The 14051-nt window shown below is 45.7% G+C and overlaps 1 protein-coding gene across 1 annotated transcript; it reads left to right on the forward strand.

The window, feature by feature from the left end:
- Positions 1-1597: 1597 nt before the first annotated feature.
- On the forward strand, positions 1598-8499 carry YIPF5 (Yip1 domain family member 5). Its single transcript, XM_051794231.1, has 6 exons — positions 1598-1716; positions 1963-2071; positions 3273-3445; positions 4727-4872; positions 6423-6604; positions 7436-8499. Exons 2-6 carry the CDS (start codon positions 1971-1973, stop codon positions 7596-7598), a joined length of 765 nt encoding a protein of 254 aa, XP_051650191.1. The 5' UTR covers positions 1598-1716; positions 1963-1970; the 3' UTR covers positions 7599-8499.
- Positions 8500-14051: the final 5552 nt, after the last annotated feature.

Genomic DNA, 14051 nt, shown 5'->3' on the forward strand with positions numbered 1-14051 from the left:
TGACACTGGGTTGTGAAGCAAAGGAGCTTCTGCACATGAAAGCGTCTGCACAGTCCCAGTTATGTTTTTCTCAATTCTCCAGTAATCCCAGCTCCTGCAGCTCATTTGTGAGGAATGGGCTAACAGCTAATCTTTAATAAAGACAAGAAGGTTCACAGCTCTAGAAAAGTTTTTGTGTGACCTCAGGAAAATATTTCTTGTGGACATATAAAAGGGTATGAAAGTCTAGTACTAAATAACAACAATTACTGACTTTTTGCTCAGCAGTGCCATCAGCTCCTCCATTTCCCCAGCACCTTCAAGGCCACATAAACCCTCCCATCCATGCAGGGAGCAGGGCACAGATTGTTCTCTTTGGGAGATGAGACAGATCACAGGGAAAAGGCTAAATCTGCAGGCAAACTCATTTCATGTCACTAAGCTGTGGCCTTGAGGAGAAAAACACACCTCAAATGAACATTATGCATAACAGTATCTCTAGGGCCAAGTCTACTCTTACTGATGCCCACAGTAATTCTGTCTGAATCATGGAAATGGCACTTCATCTCTACTCTGCTCCATATTTATACAAGTGTTCACAACACCATTTTATTTAATGAATATTAGGGAAAAAAAATCCTTGAAAGAGATTTTTGACAAAAAATCACGTTTTTTACTCCATCCCATCTGCTCTGTGTGACCACAGCAAGACCTGCCAGCTGGGTTTCCCTACACAGGGCAATACTGATGGAAGGATTTACAATGACAATTAATTTTTTTTTACATGTCCTTGGATCAATAAAAATGAAGAGCAATGAGCGGTAACACAGTGGCTCCTGGACTCGCCTCAGGTAAATCAGTATTTGGTGTTCACTTCACACCTGGGAGATGTAGGGATGGACTCTTCTCCCAGCTAACAAGTGACAGGACAAGAGGACATAGTCTTTAACTGGACCAGGAGAGGTTCAGGTTGGCCCTCAGAAGGAATTTCTTCAGGGAAAGGGTTGTCAGGCTTTGGAAGGGGCTGCCCAGGGAGGTGATGGAGTCACAATCCCCGGAGGTGTTCAGGGAGTCACAATCCACGTGGCAGTGAGCGCTCCGGTCTGGTTGACAAGGCAGGGATCGGTCACAGCTTGGACTCTTGGTGGTCAGGGAGGTCATTTCCAACCTCAGCGATTCCGGGATTCTGGGATCCCACTCCGTGCCCAGCATCAGGCACTTCATTAAAGGGAGGTTCTAACTGCTGATGCTTTAGCGCCCAGTGAAACGCAGACACAACTTTATTCCTCGAGTGTATTTAAAGGGGAATGGTCCTCCTTTCTTTCGATTTGAGGCAAAACAACGGCGAGAAGCGACTGCGTTTCGCAGCCTCGGCTCTAACGATGCAGGCAGGGAATGCCTCCAGCTCCTCCTACGCGGGGGCTCCGCCACCGCCCGCCTGCCACATCCCACAGCCCGGCGGGAGGAGCCGAGGCGTCCCACGGACCGGGCCGGAGGACACCGACCCCCGTCCGTATCCCGGCCGCTCCCACCGCGGCCACCGCACGACCTCCCGCCGCCATTGCACCTCCGCCCCGCGGGGCGGTGGGCGGGGCCAGTCAGTGGGCGGGGCCAGCGCCCGTGGACGGGCCCCATGGTGCGCATGCGCGGAGCGGCCCGCCCTGTCCCGGAAGCGGTGTCGCGGCCGTGACACGTCGCAGGGGCCGCGGCGGGAGCGGGGCCGGGCCGGGGCCGCGGGTGCGTCCGGGGCTCGACCGGACCGGGCTGGGCCGGGCCGGGGGCACCACGGGGAGGAGACGGCACGGGACCACCGCGGGGATGGGGCGGAGCGGCGGCCGAGGCTCTGGGGCAGCGCGCGGCCCGAGGAAGGGAGGGAGGGCTGGGGGCCGCGGCGGGGGCCGAGCGGCGGAGGAGGCAGCGGGCAGAGCGGGCCCGGCCCCGGCCTGGGGAGGGTTCTGGACCCGCCTCGTTGTTCCCTTGCAGAGGTGGCGATGTCCGGGTTCGACGGCTTCAACACCGAGTTCTTCCAGACCAGCTACAGCATCGAGGACCAGTCGCAGCCCTACGACTACAGCGCGCAGCAGTACAGCAAGTAAGTCCTGCGTGTGCTGTGTGTCTGTGCACCCCCGGCGCCCCTCGGCCTCGTGGGGTCATGGATGGGGTTGGTTGGAAGGGACATTAAAGTCACCCCTTTCCACACCCTGCCATGGGCAGAGACACCTTCCACTATCCCAGGTTGCTCCAAGCCCCATCCAGCCTGCCCTTGGACACTTTCAGGAATGGGACAGACACAGCTTTTCTGGGAATTCCATCGCATCCCCTCACCAACCTTCAGAGGGAAGAACTTCTTCCCAGTGTCCCATCTAACTCTGCTCTCTGTCAGTGGGAAGCCATTCCCCCTTGTCGTGTCACTCTGGGCCCTTGTCCAAAGTCCCTTTCCACCTCTCCTGCAGGCCCCCTTAGGATGCTTCTGGGACAGTCTGTGTATTTGGGAAAGGATTGGCATTTCAGCCAACTACTGTTTCCTGTAAATGAATCCCTGTTGCTCTGTTTGATGAAGAGCTTAACTCACAGTGTGTAAAACGAGATATAAGTTTTGTGTTTAATTCTCTGCCTGCTACATTTTAGAGCAAGTACTAGAAGACTGAAAGAAAGGCTATATGAGTAATCTTAATTATCTGAGTAACCTGCATCTCCTTGGGAAAAGAAATGGTGTTCTTCTGCAAAGTCCTTCTGCACTTGGGGACTAAAAATTAGTGTCACGCAAATGAGCCAGCAATGTCATGGTGATTCCCAGGCTGCAGGAGGGAAGTGTGGTGGATGTTCCTGGGTCAGGGGAGATCCTGGGAGCCCTGTGTGAATATCCAGCCTTGGGCTGAGCGGTTTGGCCACTTCCCTATGGTGGATGGAGCAGGTCAGTGCCTGTTTGTGACCTGAACAGGGTTACAGTGCTGAGACTGAACTCTGCTAACACAAGGAAAGAAATGACAAGGAGTTCTAAATTTTTTTCTTTGTATTTCCAGAGTTAAATATTTTGGAGATGTTTACTGAAACCTCTGTGGTCAGACTTGGGAATGATCAGTGGCCAGAATAACTTGGGAGTTTGTTTAGGGCAGAGGATGTATTTGATTGGGCTTTTTCATAAAGGATCTGAGTACAGGACCATCTAATGGGGCTTTTAAGAAAGAACGAGGGATTTGCTGTGGTTTATTTGCTGAAATAAGCTTTGCCTTAGCAGGAGGTGTCTCAAATGCAGCTCTGTGTGTGTCCTAACGAGGTGTTGTGCTTTGCAGGCACTATGGAGGCTACGAGTACTCTCAGCAGGGCGGGTTTGTCCCTCCCGACATGATGCAGCAGCAGCAGCCCTACATGGGGCAGATCTACCAGCCAACACAGACCTACACTCCTACTTCAGCACAGTCTTTTTATGGAAGTAATTTTGAGGATGAGCCGCCACTGTTAGAAGGTATAACTTTATGTTATGGCCCAAATCCAAAACTATTCCTAGTTTGGGGATAAGTTGGTAGCATTGTGTGGATCCCCTGCTGCTGAAAGTGCTCAGTGGATTTGAAATTCTCATTGATTTTTTTTTTACCCTGTATTTTGGTGTATGAAATACCTGTTTTTGTGTGAACTTTTGCAGTTTTCAATTTGTGCTTTATTGCTTCACACCAGCTGCTCTGTGGCAGATTTAATCAATTAACTGGAAAACCTGACTGCATGAAAAAACCCTTTATAGTTCTGTAGTTGCAAATAATACTTGTAACTGCCCAGTTTTGCTAAAATAAATGGCTGCAGGAACTTACAGTTTATTCTTGGTTAGAACTGGAATGTTTCATTGCCAGCAAGGAATGCTAAACACTGCAGAAATGCCTGTGTAGAATACAGCCTGTGCAGAGTGCCAGAGCGGATGTTCATTTACTGACTGGATTGATGAAATCAGTTTCCAGCTTATATCCATTATTTTTCAGTTCCAAACAACTGAATAAACCCTTATTGTTGCTGGGTAGAGAGGCAGGTGTCTGTCACACCTGCCACCTGTACCCAGTCACGATACCTTCCACCCTCTGGGCTTATTTTAAGGTTTTTTTTTATTATTTTAATTTATTTTTTATTAATATTCAAATTAGTATTTGACTTACATAGATGCTTCCCAGAGCAGTGGACAAGATGTAACTGCTTCTTAACTCGGGTTTGAGGCACAGCTCTGGGTAGACTGGAGGGAGGGAGACTGGAAATCAAACCCAGCTGGAGGGAGCTGGGAAACTCCCTGTCGCTAGACACTGCTCCAAGGGGTGAGGGGTTTTTAGTGGGCTCACTGGCTGGTGTGTGAAAGGGAAATCCCTCAGGGATAATTAACTGTAGAGAAGCTCCTTTGAATTAGAAATCCTTGAGGCAGCAGTTGTTGGACACCTGGGGAAGCTGCATGGTCTGTGCTGATACCTTTGGTGCACCTGCTTTTGGTGCACAACAGGGAACTAGGTTGAAGGATCCTCTAGGCTACCCCAAAACACTGTTTATGCTCTTACCTGGTCCTTCAGAAACCACCTGGGCACTTCCCAGCGTTTGAGACCAGGAATGTGTGAAGCAACACAAGGAAAGATGGGATCAGTCAATTCTCTGCTCCCCATCGGGTGGCTCTGGACACGTAAAAGAGGAGAGGCAGGGAAAACTTAAGAGTCATGCAAATGGGGGTGACAGGAAGGGGAGGAGTGAAATCAGTGTGCATCATTCTTTTCATTTGTAGAACTGGGGATCAATTTTGACCACATCTGGCAGAAGACACTGACGGTGCTGCACCCCCTGAAAGTGGCCGACGGGAGCATCATGAACGAGACGGATTTGGCCGGACCCATGGTCTTCTGCCTGGCTTTTGGAGCCACATTACTGCTGGTGAGACACTGCCTGCAAAACGTGGCTGTTTGTGCATTAATGTTGTTGGAAACACTGGGAAAAGAGCCACGTTACCTGTGGGTTTATTGGAAGTGACTTCTTGGCATGGAGGACAAAAAAGCACGTCCTGGCCAAGGATTTCTTAGAGCATCCTGAGTTGGAAAGGACCCCCAAAGGTCATCAAAGTCTGACTCCTGGCCCTGCACAGGACAATAATTTGTAGCTATATGGAAGAGGCACTGGGGCTTCACACGCCAATGGAATCAATAAGTCCTGGCATGTGAGGTGTGACTTTCAGTGTCAAGTCACTTCTGAAACAAACCTGCTTTCACATTCATTTATTCTGCTTAATAGGTCAGTCAGTGGTGAGGCCTGGTGGGTTTTTTTAATTGAGCTTAATTGGAATAAGATTGTGCTTTAATGCCTCACAAGTGTCAATGATGAGATGACAGAGTAGCAGCAAACAGTGTTCCTTGGCATTGAAAGCTTCAGGGTTTTTAATCAGTTATCTTTGAATGCCTCAGGCACTGCTTTTCATTTCTGCCTAAAATTTCACGTTGCTGTGACAGTTAAAACACGTTTTGGTACCGAGGGGACTTCAAACCTACTTCAATAAGTAACCTTTATTTATGGAAACTAGGCCAGTCAAATTAATGAACGTGTTTATAATAGATATGTTTGAAATTTCTTTTCCTAAGAAATTGTTGATTTCTCCTGTGTGCTTTCTTAAAAAAATCCATGAAATGAAGTGAAAGGAAGTGAGCTGAGCATGGCACAGGTCACAGAAAGTGTGATTGTTTCCTGCAGTGCTTGAGGAAGAGGAGAGGGGGATTTTAAGTACCTTCAGGGGGGACACCCTGGAAGCTGCACCCTGGGAGCTACCTGGCCCCATGTCCTGTTGGGTGTACCTTGGGGCAGGGAACCATCAATTTTGGCCTAGGAAAACCAGGTGATGAAATAAGATACACTGAAATAATCCGGATGTGCTTTCTGCATGCTTGTTATCAAGCAAAGTTTGATTTTTGATTTTTGACTTTTTAAGATCTATCTGAGTTAATCCTGAGTTCATACCCAGTCTTTGCAGCTCAGCTTCAGCTGTTCCTGGGAATTATAATTTACCTTGTGCCATAGCTTTGTGCAGTCTGTCACAAATTAAAGGACTTCAGCTCTGGATTTGTTAAAAAGTTCCTCAATTACAGTTTGTCGGTCTTTATGTATTTGTTCTGTAAAGATTATTATTGCAAGTAATCAGTCTGCACGAGCAGTTATTGATTAAACCTGAAGAGTTCATAGGCTGAGATCAGAGAATAACAGTCTGATAAAAATCTGTTCATTAAGATCCGCAGAGTCAGGAGAAATTCCAGCCTCCTGGGTGGCTGGAGCGTGCAGGTGCCCTGGGGCTCAGGTGGGGGAGCAACTGCCTGTGGGATGTGAGGGTGGGGGTAAAGGGGAATGAAGATACCTGTAACCATCCCTTCCTTATCCCTGTGGAGGTGGATAGATTTTTATCCCTCCCATAACTAGCACACATCCCTCTGCTTGGCTTCCAGGCTGGGAAAATCCAGTTCGGTTATGTGTACGGGATCAGTGCAATCGGCTGTGTGGGGATGTTTTGCCTCCTGAACCTGATGAGCATGACTGGGGTCTCCTTTGGCTGCGTGGCCAGTGTCCTGGGATACTGCCTGCTTCCCATGATCCTGCTCTCCTCTTTTGCAATTGTATTTTCACTACAGTAAGTACTTATACTCTATAATTTGATAAAAGATTCCTCTCCCGAGATGATGAAGGAAGTTATTGAAAGGAATTTTCATATGCAGTGATAAAGCTTTGTATAATTTGAATATGACAGGGTTTTTTAGTAAATGTAAAAACATAATTATTAACAGTTTTCAGGTATGTACTGGGGGAAAGGTGAGTGAATACTGGTTTTATCTCAAAGTCAATTGACAGCTTTTAAATAAATAGACTCCAAGAAAAATCTCAGGTTTGTTTTCAACCAGCTCTGAATCTGCCAGATCTCAGTACCTGTAAAGTCTAAAAGTAAATATTATTTAAGATGCAAATTAGAATTTTACAAACAGAAGAAAATGAGTGTGGTTCCTCATAACTGTGAAATTAGGGACTGAAAAGAAACAGCTTGCCAAAATTAGTTCACTCACTGGTTTTATGTTTCATATGCACAGAGTTAATTTTGAGGGGGTTTTATGCTGTTGTAGTTGACTATTACTGTTCTGGAGTTTCAGAATCACAGACTGGTTTGGGTTGGAAGGGACCTTAAAGCTCATCCAGTTCCACCCCCTGCCATGGGCGGGGACACCTTCCACTATCCCAGGTTGCTCCAAGCCCTGTCCAGCCTGGCTTTGGACACTTCCAGGGATGGACAGTCCACAACCTCTCAGGGCAACCTCTACCAGTGCTTTTAATGGGTCTATTTCATTTAATGTCAAACATAAAAGCTAAAATTCATCATAGAATCTGTACAAGGTGTCGGATGAGTCCAGGTGTGACTCCTGTTAGGTGTGTATACACATGGCTTACATGAATTCTTTTTTCACCTTTCCAGGGGGATGATGGGGATTATTCTCACGGCTGGAATTATTGGCTGGTGCAGCTTCTCTGCTTCCAAGATCTTTATCTCTGCCTTAGCCATGGAAGGACAGCAGCTCCTCGTAGCCTATCCCTGCGCTTTGCTGTACGGAGTCTTCGCCCTCATTTCGGTGTTTTGAACAGACTGTCCAAACTGGGGGACTCTGGTGGGCCAAAACGAAAATCCCAACTTGGAACTTGGAATTGGACCAGAAACAGCTGCAAACAACTGTCTTGTGTTGCTATCATGAAACTTAGACCAGTTTGAATCACCTGGAACAATGGAAAAATGTCTCGTGTTCACTTTTTTAGGACTTTGAATACTGTTTTCAATGACCTGGGGTGCCCAGAGCTTTAATACGTGTTCATGCTTATCAAGTTCCTGTGATTTCTTTCCCATTCCTAGATCTTTAGAAAAAGTAACTTTTGGTCGTTTATTTGAGGGTTGTGATTTTTGTTTGTTTGTTTTGTTTTGTTTTTTAGGGGAGGGAGAAGGGTTACAAAGGTTATAAATTGGTAGATTTTTATCCAAAACTGTTAATGGAGCTGCCATGGATTTGGGGTACTCTGTATAAATCTGCAGTAATGAGGAACCTGTTTCCTGACCCCTCTTACCAAAAGCAAAATGCACAAATGAACAAAAGGAATTAGACTATTTCCTATATCTTAACCAATATACTCTTAAGCTCTTTGGTCTCAATTATTTGTTCATTTGCTGTGAGAGTATTTCAGGATTTAAGATACTTAAATTATGAGTTAGAAAACAGATGCTTAAAAGTGAAAGGGATCTGTAATTCTGTCACACTTGAAACATGACCACATTTGGGTGTCTGAGTAGCTTTATGTTAACATGGATTTCTGAAGAGGACTTCGACAGAGGTTCTTTCCTTCATGGTGCACATACTGGTAGATGAAGAGGAATCTCTTTTGCAGTACTTCCAAGGAAAACACCATTTTGAAAACGTTAATGCTTGTCAGTATTGTAGTTACTGTAAAATAATTTAAGGCATATTGATTAAATTTTCCTTAAATTTTGAAAAAGGTCTTTGATCTTCCTAATCTTTCTTTTTTTAATGTTCAGTTACTAAAATAGAAACTTCCATATCGAAGCAAAATCACAATTAAAATTGAATTCCATGAGTGGATTTGGTATTTGCTTCAGTCACAAATAGTTAATGAGACATATAACCTGGTTTACAGTGTTAATCACAAGAATTCTTACAAATGTGAGAAGTGGGAAAGTAGAAGTGGTTGTTCTTCACAAAAGCACTTGGTAATTTGTAAAATAAGCAGGAGCAGGCTACAGACACGTTTTATTTTTATACAGGGGAGGTTACTTACATATGTAATAATTCCATGCCCCCAACCTGGAAATGAAAAAGCTCTGGCAAAGTGCTGGATTACAACTCCCATTATTTCAGCAATTTAACCTGAGGGATTTAATGTCACTGCAATGATTCAGGTGTCACTCTGGTGTCCCTTTGTCCTACCCATGGAATGAGCTATTCCAGAGTTGAATCAGCTCAGCTGTGTTCTGTTATCACTTTCTGGTAAGACTCCGCTTGGAATCCATCTTCAGGGGAAGCTTTCATCCCAGTGACAAAGGAATGAATCATTCCAAAGGCTCAGCACGCACTTTTGTTTGTTTTCCCTTAGTTCTGTACATTCTCCTTGAAATATCTTCCTAGTGCCACTGGAAGTTACTTCCCAGGTCCTTTGCTGGCCAGAGGCAGCTTCTGCTCGTGTCTCTGGAAGCTGTGGGAAATGTCTCTTGAGTGTTAAGCCTTCAAGGACCCCACACTGATGCACAAACCATTTTGACTTCACTGTGTGCTGAAACAGGCTGGGACAGTGAATTTTGAAGCTCACAGGCACACAAACCCCTGCAATTGCCTTCCAGAAATGAATTCAAGAGCCCAGATGATTTTCTCCTTTGATATGCTATTACGAATTACCATCCTAAATAAATGTGGTGAGTGGATTTTATTGAGCAAAATGTTTTACTCTGTAGTTCTGATGACTCTGGGACAGATCTCCCCTGCCCCAGGGCACCAAGTTCTTTTAGTCAAGAACACGATGGAGCACCATGTCCTGTGTCTGTGCAAATAAACTGCAGTGATTACTAATGAGAACTAATTAAACACACAGTGACTCTAGTACATAGAAAAGCTCCCATACTTTGAGCACATCAGGTTCAAATATTCCAGTACTGTGTTTTGAGAAGCAGCTAATTCAGCTTACCCTGCATATTCCAGTGGGTCTTGAAGCTTGCAGTGATTACATTGATACCTTCCAGGGTGATCACCTGATTGTTGAACTGTTAGAAATAATATCTTCTTTCACCACAGAACAAGCGAGATTCAGTGCACAGGAAAAAAATAAAATTATCTTGTCTCAGTGTAGCCCTGGCAATGCAGCTGCTGGGTTTGGAGAGACCACAGGAGAAGGGCTTTATTTAGATTTAGATGCTCACAAAGTGAGCAGTGGAGGATACTGCATGTTCTACTCCAGCAGTGGGAGTTTTCAGGAGTGTTTTGTGTTCCTCAGCACAGAATTTAGCAGTGGGTTTCTAAGTGGTCTCTTGGGGGCAGAGAGGCACATAGGAACAGAAGGTCCAACACTTGAATTCATGGAGGACTTGAAAAAAGCACAGTGTTATGTCTAGACTGGTTGTATTAAATACCCCACATTTCTGGTACATTAATTAATGTGATTGCATTGACTGCTTATTGCCTTTCCAAAATCAATCCCGTTGATTCTCTGTAATGAAGTTTTGTCCTAGTTCTTGCTTCAATTTTAGTTACATTTCAGATGATTAAATCTTCCCATCCTGTAGAATGTGAGGATTGGATACTGTAGCTCTGTGCTCCCACATCTGCCTTTCATACTAGGACTTTTTTTTTTTTTTTATTTTCCAAATCTGAACTCCCCCACAACTGTTCTTGTCAGGATTCTCACCTGGTTTTCAGGTGAAATGCCAGCATCACTTCTTCCACTCTATTGTCTCTTGACGTTTTCATTGTTACTCACCTTAAACCGTTCACACATAAATGCTGGAGTTGTTTTTTTAAACCCACTTTTATTACCCCACCCAATCTTGAACTCACTTCCTATCCTACAAAGTTGAGAATTACCTTTCCCAGTTTGTCCATTTCTCATCCCAGTTTGTTGGTGCTGTGACACTGACTCTGTTTTTCAGGTCACTTGTGCTGTGAGGCAGCTGCTGCTGGAGTTCAGTTTGGTTCAGTTTCTGTGAGTATCAGCAAATTGTGGGGCACATCCTGTACAAAAAGCATGTTTTTAATGTGGTCTTGTGCCTGTCATCCCTGCACTGGTGCTGGGATCTGTCCCAGAGGGGCTGGTGCTGGGTCAGTGGTGGGTGGAGGCCTGAGCGGGGGCTGATGTGGGTTGTTGTGTGGGCCAGATGTTCCTCCATCCCTGAGGTGGGAGTGGAGCATCCTGGAGGTGTGTGGGAGCACCAGCAATTCCTCGTGCTTTGCACTGCCTTCTCTCCAAAATTACCTTATTTCCATGGGGTTGAGTGATCCACTGGGATACTGGAAAGGCCATAAGAAGCTGGAATACCCTCAGGCTTGGCTCCAGTATCAGCACTGGGAAATTTTCACTAGATTATCTGTGCATGAAGGAACTGGGACTCTGACTGTGATGCTGCAGTTGGGAACAAGCTTTGTGGTGTGAGGCTGGGCTGGGGCACAGCCCGAGGCACTCGGTGGGAGGGGGATCACCGGCCGATGCACGGGGGGTGCCTTAGGTCCTGCCTACACCATCATTCAAAAGCTAGTTACTGTTTTTTAGGAATTGTGTTTGCTAAAAGAGCAGCTGGAGCTTTGGGCACAACACACGAGTACACCACAGACCCGGGCTTTGCAGAGAGAGCAGCCCTCGCTGTTCCTGTCCAGCTACCTGGTTGTGGCTTCACCGGGATGCTCTGGAGTGTCTGCGCTCCGTGTCATGCGGCGTCCTAACAAAAACCGCAGGAATGGAGGAACCGGGGCTTGCTGTTTCCTGCTTCTCCACTGGGTGGGCCTGCAGGACTCCTGATGTGCTACAGTGAACCTGATCACAGAGTCACAGAATCATTTAGGCTGGAGAGGACCTCCAAGATCACAAAGTCCACCTATGACCTATTCCCACCTTGTCAACCAGAGCAGAGCACTGAGTGCCAGGTCCAGTCGTTCCTTGAACACCTCCAGGGATGGGGACTCCACCATCTCCTTGGGCAGCCCCTTCCAATGCCTGACAACCCTTTCCATGAAGAAATTCTTCCTCATGTCCAGCCTGAACCTCTCCTGGCACAGCTTGAGGCCATTTCCTCTCCACCTGTCACTTGTTGCCTGGGAGAAGGTACTTTTAGTTTTTGTTCAAATATCTTCATAGAAACTCTTGTTAGTCTTGTTTGCAGTGTTGTTTCCTGATCACTTACTGCTCTTCCTTTTACCTCAGCACAGGCCTTATATTCCTTCACCATCTTTACTAGAAGAAGATGCATTAAAATTTTCGTTGATGGCCTCACGTACTGTCATCACCATTGAGAGGTTATTCAGAGAGGAGCTGCAGTAATCAGACTGGAGTATTATAAAAATAGCCCTTTGCATTTTAACCTTCTCAATGCATTTCAGACATACAATTTCACCACTGGATATTTTGGGTATACTTCAGTCTTTAAGTACATGCAAAATGGTGGCTTTGGGAGCTTTTGGATTAGGCAATTCATGAGAAATTAATAAATCATTTGATTACATTTCACTTGAATAAAGCTGCAGCTGTTGTATTGTCCTGAAAAGCCAAACGAGGAAAAGGGATCTGCAAATATAATCTTATGTGGTAAAAGAATACCCTGGGTACAGGTGATTAATTGAACTTTGCTTTAATGATTTCTCTGGACATTTTATATTCTCCTGGAATTCTTATAATCTAAATCCTTCTCTCTGAACTAGATGTACTTGACGATGATGTCATAGTGGGTTTGATCTGGAGGTTGGGAATTCACAGGTTTATATGTCAGTAACAGCTTGGAAAGCCACAGATGTTTCACATGAACTTGATTTCAGTGTCTTCGATCTGAACGCACTGATGTATTCACATGTTTACACAGTCAGGATGACAATTCTGACACCATGGGTACTTTATTTCTGTTCATTTATTTAATGTTTAAATAACATTATCTGCTTTAAATTGCAAGGTTTGTGTGTGGGGTTTTGTTGTTTTTTAGTTGTACAGGCCTCTCCTCCTCATTTCAGTCCTCCATCCCTGGCAATTTCCCTGTCATTGCTGGATACAGCCTCAGAATTAAATTTCCAGTGTGAATATTGACAGAAGAGAATATCATAATTACAAATGATTGATCGGTCCAAGCCCACATCATTGGATTAATTCTTCCCTCCTTCCCACCACCGTTAATTCGGAATAAATTTGAAGCAATCAAGAGATTTTCACTCGTGTGCTGATGATCGTTATGTTCTGCCTGAGCTGTAATTGAGCTTAAAAGGATTCATTCTGCCTCAAATCTATTCTTAGTTTGGTTTCAGACCTGAAAGTAGAGCCTAATTTTGAAAATGATCCTCCTGTCTACATATTAGCTTGGGACAGTTTTTCCCACCCAGTCAGTGCTTCCATTAAAGGCTCTGACTCCCTGGCGGGGTGGGAGGATGTGGGGAGCTGTGCCAGGCTATTGCAGACCACTCCAACGCCTGCAGGGAAGGAATGGGATTGTATCCCACCCCTCACTTCTCCTAAGTTTTATTGAAAATACACAGTGATGTGTTTAGAGGATGCCAGGAGGAAATAAAGCCACAAAAGGTCTTGGAGCCTCAGCATGAGGTCAGCATGAGGTGGTGGTAAATTTAACAGCTGATCCTGGAAAACACAGGAAGAGAGAGAGGAAATATCTGTCCATACCTCTGAAGTTGTTTCGGAGTCAGGAGCACTGTTCAGTCAGGAGGATCTTCTTGGCTTTTCTCTATGTAAATAAATCATCCCAGTGTACACAGTGAATGTAGTCATGGGTAATGAGTGAATTCTAATCTGAAAGCTCCTTGCCCTGCACTGCCCTCCCTGTCAGGATCCCAAACCCTGCATGATGTCAGGCCGGAATGGTGTGTGGGATGCAATCCTGGCCATGGTGCATGGGATGCAGCCCTGGGATGCTCCCAGGTGTGTCTGGATGTTGGCAGGGCCAGGGCTGGTGCAGGGGATCTGGTGGAGCCCTCAACAACCCCAGGACCCAGGGGAGCTGTGCAGGTCACCCACAGTGCAGAGCAAGTCTCCTGTTGGGAAGCAGCAAGAGTTTTTTCTCAGCACATTTGTTTCGCTGTTTTCGCACTGGATTGTTGAGCAGGTGATTGAATAACCACAGAGGCCCTTTCTTGTTCCTTCGTTATTTTCAAGCAAGTACAAGCACAATTCTGGACCCTGGAGAAAAGACAGCAAAGTTAAATTTTGGACTTGTAAAGCACTGGCAGCAGCCAGATAACGCTCATCAAAAACATCAAGCTGAAGCTCTGAAACCTCTCCTCAGTTCACAGAGTAATTTGTCTGGAAGGCTGTTCTATGGGAGCTTTTTCCATGGAAAC

The sequence above is a fragment of the Manacus candei genome, unplaced genomic scaffold, assembly GCF_025592945.1.
Source record: "Manacus candei isolate 608988 ecotype Guabito, Panama unplaced genomic scaffold, ASM2559294v1 h1tg000037l, whole genome shotgun sequence".
NCBI classification, from domain to species: domain Eukaryota; kingdom Metazoa; phylum Chordata; class Aves; order Passeriformes; family Pipridae; genus Manacus; species Manacus candei.

Excerpts from the sequence above, each read along its gene's own strand:
- YIPF5 (XM_051794231.1), top strand. The coding sequence starts at position 1,971 with ATGTCCGGGTTCGACGGCTTCAACACCGAGTTCTTCCAGACCAGCTAC. Across the intron at positions 3,446-4,726 it reads TGAGCCGCCACTGTTAGAAG|AACTGGGGATCAATTTTGAC; the intron begins GTATAACTTTAT and ends TTTCATTTGTAG. Across the intron at positions 6,605-7,435 it reads GCAATTGTATTTTCACTACA|GGGGATGATGGGGATTATTC; the intron begins GTAAGTACTTAT and ends TCACCTTTCCAG.